The sequence below is a fragment of the Quercus robur genome, chromosome 7 (genome assembly GCF_932294415.1).
Source record: "Quercus robur chromosome 7, dhQueRobu3.1, whole genome shotgun sequence".
NCBI lineage: Eukaryota > Viridiplantae > Streptophyta > Magnoliopsida > Fagales > Fagaceae > Quercus > Quercus robur.
Window position 1 is genome coordinate 25,590,371 of NC_065540.1, and position 8,661 is coordinate 25,599,031.

The 8,661-nt window shown below is 33.0% G+C and overlaps 1 protein-coding gene across 1 annotated transcript; it reads left to right on the forward strand.

The window, feature by feature from the left end:
* Positions 1–373: 373 nt before the first annotated feature.
* On the forward strand, positions 374–5,414 carry LOC126692926 (myb family transcription factor PHL5-like). Its single transcript, XM_050388734.1, has 7 exons — positions 374–1,394; positions 1,515–1,722; positions 1,803–1,879; positions 1,999–2,038; positions 3,904–3,958; positions 4,139–4,208; positions 4,709–5,414. Exons 1-7 carry the CDS (start codon positions 807–809, stop codon positions 4,916–4,918), a joined length of 1,248 nt encoding a protein of 415 aa, XP_050244691.1. The 5' UTR covers positions 374–806; the 3' UTR covers positions 4,919–5,414.
* The last annotated feature ends 3,247 nt before the right edge of the window (positions 5,415–8,661 follow it).

Here is an 8,661-nt window from a genome sequence, read left to right on the forward strand (position 1 = left end):
CCACTGTTCTTTTAGATTTGCACAGTGCAACATGAACTTTTCTGGTAATTTAAGATACCCACTTTGCAAAGATGCAATCTTAAGTGAAGGGAGGAGGATTCGTATCGTATCTCTTATGAGTGAAAGAAATTGATTGAATTATATATATATATATATAAATAATTTTTTTTTTGGGTCTAAATTGACTTCATCCGTATCCACTGTAGGAATAATTTTGGATATATAGCAGTGAATTTATTCCAGTATCTGGGATTAAATTATTAAGCTATAGATGCCCATAACAATATTCTCCAATATTAGATGATATATTACCAACTCTGGAGTCATTTTAACTTCTTCTTAAGACCCATATATCCCTCTCATGTACGACATTCCAATCTATTTTATATGAGGACATACTCTATTAACTTTATTTGTTTATCTTGGGGAGACTTGTATTTTTATAAGCGTTTTAAGGGCTTTGGTTATGTCGATAGATCATTTTTCATTCCTATCCTTTATGGGAATAAATAAAGGAATTGCATAGTGCTTTTATACAATCAATATTCATATCTTACACCTCAAGTCTTTTCAGAATATAAGAAAATTTTATGCCACATATCAGAATTCAACATTGTTGTTTAACCATCAGATCTGCATCTTCTTTTTTTCCATTTTGTGCATATTGACGTGGCTTGTGCCGACTAGGACATAAAAGGAATGAAATTTGATGTAGTTTTAGATGTTAAATAGGAATTTTGAGCAGCAACCAGCTTTGCTTGCTGTTCTAGTTAGGATTATTGGGTTACAGGTTTGATAATCTGTAGATGAACACTCATAAGATAGATTGCAGAGAACAAGTTAATCAGAGCAATGGAGTGATCAATGATTGTAGTTCTGAATTTGGTAATCAATCTTCCGAGTTTCTTGAATACAAACCGCCTTGGCACATGGGAACTTGTTTTCAGCCACTGAACATGGAGGGAGGATCACAAGCGCAATATATTGGGCCTGCTAAGCCATCAACCACCATTATGAGTCGCTTTGAATCACCAGCTTCTGCTTTTTATGCAACCGAACGCTGCATGGGATTTCCACAGTATGAGGGTGAAGTTGGTAATCCCTCTATGAACTCCCAGTTTTCCAGGTCTCATGATTCACAGCTCCCTGCATATCAATCTGTTGGGGAGGACTATTATTTGAGAAACACCTTGCAGGCAATAGTGAAATCTCAATTCTCTAGCAATCAATACAGTGGATCATTTGATAATTCCTATAAAATTTCATGTAGCAATTCACCAGCATGTAAACTTCTTCCACATGAACAAAATAAGTTGCTGGGTGATGATACTAATTATGGCAGGAGGCATCTTTTGATTCCTTTTAAAGGCAATCAGGAAATTCAGGACCATATGGTATGCACATCCTAATCTAGAATTTATATACTTTGAATTGTTTATGTGTAAAAATTCAAGATTGGTATCACTCCTTAGGAATAAAAATCGTTCTAATTATGGCTAGTTATTTTTGGACAGGCTAATTGTAATTCATATAATTCCCCACTTGGGCGGCTGAATTTCTCCTCTCAGCAAGAGAAGCACTCTCCAAGAGAAAGTGTATCTGTTACTTCTGGCAATTCTGCTTCAACCGGGGCAGTTCTCTCAAGTAAAACACGAATAAGGTGGACTCAAGATCTTCACGAGAAGTTTGTTGAGTGTGTTAATCGCCTTGGGGGTGCTGAGAGTAAGTAATTTGACACAAGCTTTATCAGTATAAGAAAGAAACCATTGTTTTCTGACAATTTCTCTAATGATCGACAATAGAGGCAACACCCAAAGCAATACTGAAGCTGATGGAAACAGATGGTTTGACCATTTTTCATGTGAAAAGTCATCTGCAGGTATTAAAGCTTTCTAAAAAGTACTTAGATGTTGCTTGTAACCTTGTTATTTTTCTTGTCAAATTTTCTCTGCACAAATCTGATTCATTTTCTTGTCCCCTTTCTTATCTTCCTTACAGAAATACCGAATTGCAAAATACATGCCAGACTCAACAGAAGGTGATTCGTTGTTACAATTATTGTATTATTCTCAAGTGGTTTATTTTATTTGATTCCTCTGCTCTTTAGCTAGCTTAACAATTCATGAAAGTTGGAATGATTATGTTTTGCTTTGAATTATATTTAAGTGTCCCTACACTCTTGGTTTTGAGGTCTATACTATATAAAAAGTGGAGATTCCTTTATTTATTTATTTATATATAGATTTGATGATACTTACAGATTAGATTACAAAACACTATCCTCTCAAGTATGATCATTCTCCTTATTCAAACCAGTTCAGATAGCCATGGCATTACAGAATAATGTCGATAATAGCCAGGCCATTTTGTTTCAGATCAGACAAGGAAGAATTCGTAGAGGCTCTTGATCCTCCAGTGAAAAGAGTCTTTTTTTCATTTTCTAAAATTAATTTAAACACTGAATTATAATTATTGCCTCCTTTCTCTCTTTGGAGGTTGACCAACGACCACCAAACTATAATCACCTGGAAGTTATTTATGACATGGAATTGTTATGTTCATGCCTTGCAACTCTACAGTTATTTGTCATGAGATTCATTCTACTTCAATTTTTTCCTATTATTAAATATAACTAGCTGGGAACTAGTAATCACAAAAGAGCCTTCACGTCAAATAAGGTGCAAGTTTGTATTGTTAAACCCCTGAAACTGGCCAACACCATTCAAGCAAACTGACTGTTCTATATCACCTTCAAAGGGCACTAAAACTCATTAAGTGTGGTCTGTTAGATTATTTACTGTATGTAAAAACATCTAGTATGTCACTATTTTAACAGCATATAGCATGAGATCAATATAAATTGTTCTCTCAACTTCCATGATGAGGTCCTTTTTTCTTCAATGAAGCATTTTGTTCTCTTTGTATCGTTTCTTCCCCCCCCCCCCCCCTTTCTTTGGTAAACACTTAGTGTGCATTTGGATACCGCTTATTTTGTTGAAAACTGAAAATTGAAAATAAAAATAAAAAATATTTTGGTTATTGCTCATTAATGAATTTACTGTACATGAACAGTGCAACATGCGCTAGACTTATAAAAAGAAAAAAGAAAAAAGAAAAAAAAAAGGCCAAAAACGTAGAACAAAGGAAACGCAGATGCAAATGTGGGTTAACCAAATGGAGCCTTAATCCAATTAAGGCAATCTTAAGTTTTATATATATTAGTTCTCTTTCAATATGGTAACTTTTTACTTCCCCAATTCACTTTAAGTACTCATGTCTTTAGGTTCCATAAAAACTGCAATTGAATTACATTATCTTGATGTACTGTCCAAACAGGCATTTAGAATCCATTGTACTATGTGTGTGTATATGTTTGATCATTTTCCTAGCTCTGATCCAAATTAATGTCTAATTTTCATGTCATTTTGTCAATGAGTAAATGTCATTTGCAAGAACATGCGATAATGGGGCAAAAGTTTTTTAATTCTCTAACATCGTTAACAAGAGTCAAGCTTGCCTATATATGTTAAATTGAGAAAGACCACAAAAAAGTAAATTGATTATAGCTTAATACTGGACACCAAATCACCTGCTTTATCCGATAAGGAACCTTAAATTCCTTTACCAATGGTATTGACTATTGACAACTTGGTTGTAATACTGATACTAACCCTGTCCACAGGAATTGAGCAATTCTAGTTATGCCTAGCCTTAATGAGAAGGAAATTTGTCATACTCACACATTCTTTTGGTCTCCTGCAAGTTTTTGTTGAATTCTCTCGTTTGATGATGCAGAAAGTGCCTTTCATCAATCTACCGTGCAATTTTTCTCTCAATAAGATTACAATGATTCAATCAAGCGAGTTAATAGTAATCTGATGTGACTATCCTTTTCTATTGCAGGAAAATCGGAGAAAAGAAACATTTTGAACAACCCACCCCTGTTTGATGCGAAAACGTAAACTTCATGAATTTAATTCCATCTCCTAGTCATTCTAGTGATACATTTCTCCCCTTAAAATTGTTATTATTTCAAACCTGGTGTTAGTTTTTTTTTCCCTTCTCTTTATTATTGTTTTATACTAACTTTTGCATAAGAGCTCTATTCTTACGCCAACTTGTGAACTTTGTCTGGCAGTGGCTTGCAGTTCAGAGAGGCACTGCAACTGCAGTTAGAAGTCCAGAGGCGTCTTCATGAACAATTGGAGGTATTTCATCGGCTCTTTCTACTCCAGTGTGGAAAGTGATTTCATGCTCAATGTCCTTTCGATTTCTGAACAACTTTTCATTATCTTGAACCATTTATTGTCTGGAAAATGATAAATACAAAACATAGTGAGGCTTTCTTTATTGAATAATTGATTATCTTAAAATGAAGTTTAGTGTTCTTGTCTAATATAACAACAAAATCACATGCCAGTAGAACTTTTCATAGAATTACCACTCTGCAGTTTAATTAGAAACTTTCATTGGGTGAAACAATGTGGCTTGGGTTGCTGGCTTCTGAACTCCCACAAGTCACGTGGAATCAGGCCAGGCCAAGGTGGGGAACATACGTGAGAATGTACAAATGCATGCTTACTATAAACAGGACCTCACACCTTGCATCAGCTTTTACATCTGCAAATGAGTTGCATGCCATTTATCATTGGAATTTGCGGGCAGCTAATGGTAAAACCATTATCACTTGATTACTTTTCTGGGCCAGATTCAGCGAAATTTGCAGCTAAAAATTGAGGAACAAGGGAAGCAGCTGAAAATGATGTTTGACCAGCAACAGAAAACAAATTGTAGCATCCTCAAAAATCACAACTTGGATACTACTTTCTCTGCTGATCCATCAATTAGTCTCAATGACATTCGGGCTTCAATTGCTGAAAGTTCTGGAAATTCCCACTTCCCATCCAAGATAAGTTAGATCCTAACAGAACTCCATATCCCCTCTTGCATATACGTATAGTTTGTATACATAAAAACACTATAGCAGTGGTGGGGTTCCTAGAAAGCTTTGATCTTTCGCATATGTTAAACATTAAAAGCAGTTAAGCAGTCATGGGGTCCCTGCAATGCCCACTGCCTACTACAGAATCAGGGATTATGCAGTGCGGCCTGACTAAGAAATGGAGTGAATTTGCTTAATCCTTCTAAGTGAACTCAGTGAATGTACTTATGAAATCTGAATGCACTCATGGATAATACCCTTCAGAAAAGAAATGTTTTGTATCCACTCATGCATAGCTCGTGCATAAACTCAGTGAAAAGCATTCTTCTGGTAAGGTTCATTTATAGTATTAGTGTTAGTGTAAGAATAATGTTGTCTTGTATAACTCGTTTTCTTTCAAGTTCTTGTAATGTAGTCAAAAGCTCCTTAAGGATTTACATTGAGCTCATAATAAACTGAAATTTCTGTTGCATAGCTTGGTTAAATATTCAAGACTGCATAGGGAAAGTTGGGTAATTTTGGTATGGATAGCTGAAAGGTGTCAAGCCAAATCTGGACGGTAGATGTCATAATGATTTTCTATTTCCTAAACTATTCGGTAACAACGAGGATTAAACTTTAGTATAATAAGTGGCTGTTAATTGTTGATGAACTGTTTCCAGTTTCCATTAAAGCAATAGGCTGCCTGTTTTTTCTCCCCTTGGAAAAACACTAAGGTCCCAGATGGACTGCTCTGTAATTGTCGTTTTCTTCATACTGTTGAAGACAGCTGTCCAACGCATTCCTGGCTTCCTGCTTCCTGAACAACATGCCAATTCTTATAAACTTTGATAAGATTGCAAAAAAATAAGAGAACTGCCATAAGGAGGGCATGTCGAGTTAATTGGGATGTTTTTATTTATTTATTTATTTATTACTAAAATTTTAAAATACTTAAAACTAAATTATTAAATAAATAATAATAAATTATAAAATAAGTAAATAATTTTAATAAAAAAATTACTTTATGCTCTGATTGTTTAGAGTTTAGATTTTATCGGTGTTTATCTATTTTAATATTTTAAAATTCTCTTTGTACTTTGTGTTAATTTCTTAATATGAAATATAAAATGAGTTTGATTATTCCTATTTAGGTTATATTTAATCTATATCCTAGCTAGCACAAAAAATAATAAACAAAATAGTTTCTCAATACCAATTTTATCCTAGTGATAGTTTAATTGAAAAATTAACACACTCACAAATTAAACACAACAACCAAAATCGAAAATCAAAACAAACACAAAAGAGTTCAAAATTTGAGAATATAAAAAATAAAAATAAAAACTTACATAAGAGAACTAAGAACTTAAATGGTTGTCCATTGTTTTGTTTCTTTATAGTAAACTTCCTTTGCCATAATATCCTAGAAGCAAATTCAAAAGTAAAGAACAATAAGTTTTTGTTTTAAATTATTGTTAAATCATGAAACTTGAGGAAAAAAAACAAAAACAAAAACGTGGGTTGTGTGGGATTTAAGTTTATAAATTTTTTATAATAAACTTTTAGTTTGAATAGAATTTAAATTTGTTAAAGTTTAAATGATAAAGTTTTACCTAAATTAAACAGTTGTTAAATATAATCCATTAATTGGGGTAATATATCTTAACAAAATTTATATAATTAACTTACTAATTAGTGAGAGTAGCCACTTAGTGCAACCACGACTTTTAAGAACTTTGTTTTTCACTGCAAACTTTACTAATTAATAGGAGTAGTCACTTTTGGTTGAAAGCAAACTTTTGCTAAACTTCTTATAGTATATGATATGATATGATGTCATATCATGCAATTTAAGAAAAAAAAAAAAAAACAAAAACAAAAACATGGGTTGTGTGAGATTTAGGGGTATTTGGATCATCAATTTCCATAACTCATAACTCTATTTCCATAACTCATAACTCAAAAATGGTGGGACCCATAGCTAGAAGTACGTTTGACACCACCATAACTCTGTTTTCATCACTTAATTCTCTAATTTTTGAGTGATGAGTTATGGAAACTGAAAATACATTTTAGTTGTTTTCAGTTTCCATAACTTATAATTCAATGACATTTTTGTAATTAAACACACATGGGGGACCCACTAGTCATAACTCAGCCGCACCTTTTGACCAATTTACCTTCTTTTTTTTTTTTTCTCTCTCTCCTGGGTTCGGTCTCGGGTGTTCTTCTTTTTCTTTTTTTTTTCTTCTCCTAGGTTCGGTCTCGGGTGTTCTTCTTCTTCTTTTTTTTTTTTTTTTTTTTTTTTTTTTCATTCTTCTTTCACTGGGTTCGGGTTTCTGGGTTTTTCTTTTTTTTTCTTCTTCTTCTTCTTTTACTGGGTTAGGTGATCTGGGTTTTTTTTTTTTTTTTTTTTTTTTTTTTTTTTTCATTGGGTTTGGGTGATCTAGGTTTCTTTTCTTTTCTTTTTTTCTTTTTTTCCTTTCTGGTTCGGGTTTCTGGGTATTGAAAAAAAAAAAAGCTGCACCAAGTGACAAGCATGGGGCCCACAAACAGTGTGAAAAATATTGAGTGATGGCAAGTGAGTGATGGTTCCAAACAGGTGTGGTATTTTAAAGTGATGAGTGATGAGTGATAAAAATTGAGTAATTAAAAAAAGCCATCCAAACAGGCCCTTAAGTTTAGAAATGTTTGATAATAGACTTTTAGTTTAAATAGAATATAAATTTGTTTTAAATTATTGTTAAATCTTATCCCTTAGTAAAAACGTGGTTTTTTTTTTTTTTTAAATTTTTTTAAGAAAGAAAATGTGGGTTGTTGTGTGGGATTTAAGTTTAGTTTGAATAGAATTTAAATTTGTTAAAATTTAAATAATAAAGTTTTACCTAAATTAAACAGTTGTTAAATATAATCCATTAATTGGGGTAATATATCTTAACAAAATTTATATAATTAACTTACTAATTAGTGAGAGTAGCCATTTAATGCAACCGCGACTTTTAAGAACTTTGTTTTTCACTACAAACTTTACTAATTAATGAGAGTAGTCACTTTTGGTTGAAGGCAAACTTTTGCTAAACTTCTTATAGTATATGATATGATATGATGTCATATCATGCAATTTGAGAAAAAAAAACATGGGTTGTGTGAGATTTAGGGGGTATTTGGATCATCAATTTCCATAACTCATAGCTCTGTTTCCATAACTCATAACTCAAAAATGGTGGGACCCATAGCTAGAAGTACGTTTGACACCACCATAACTCTGTTTCCATCACTCAATTCTCTGATTTTTGAGTGATGAGTTACGGAAACTGAAAACACATTTTAGCTGTTTTCAGTTTCCATAACTCATAACTCAATGGCATTTTTGTAATTAAACACACATGGGGGACCCACTAGTCATAACGCAACCGCACCTTTTGACCAATCTACCTTTTTTTTTTTTTTTTTTTCTCTCTCTCCTGGGTTCGGTCTCGAGTGTTCTTCTTTTTTTTTTTTTTTTTTTTTTCTTCTTCTCCTGGGTTTGGTCTCGGGTGTTCTTCTTCTTCTTCTTCTTCTTCTTCTTCTTCTTTTTTTTTTTTTTTTTCCTTCTTCTTTCACTGGGTTCGGGTTTCTTCTTTTTTTTTTTCTTCTTCTTCTTCTTTTACTGGGTTCGGTGATCTGGGTTTCTTTTCTTTTTTCTTTTTTTTTTTCCTTTCTTCCTTCACTGGGTTTGGGTGATCTAGGTTTTTTTT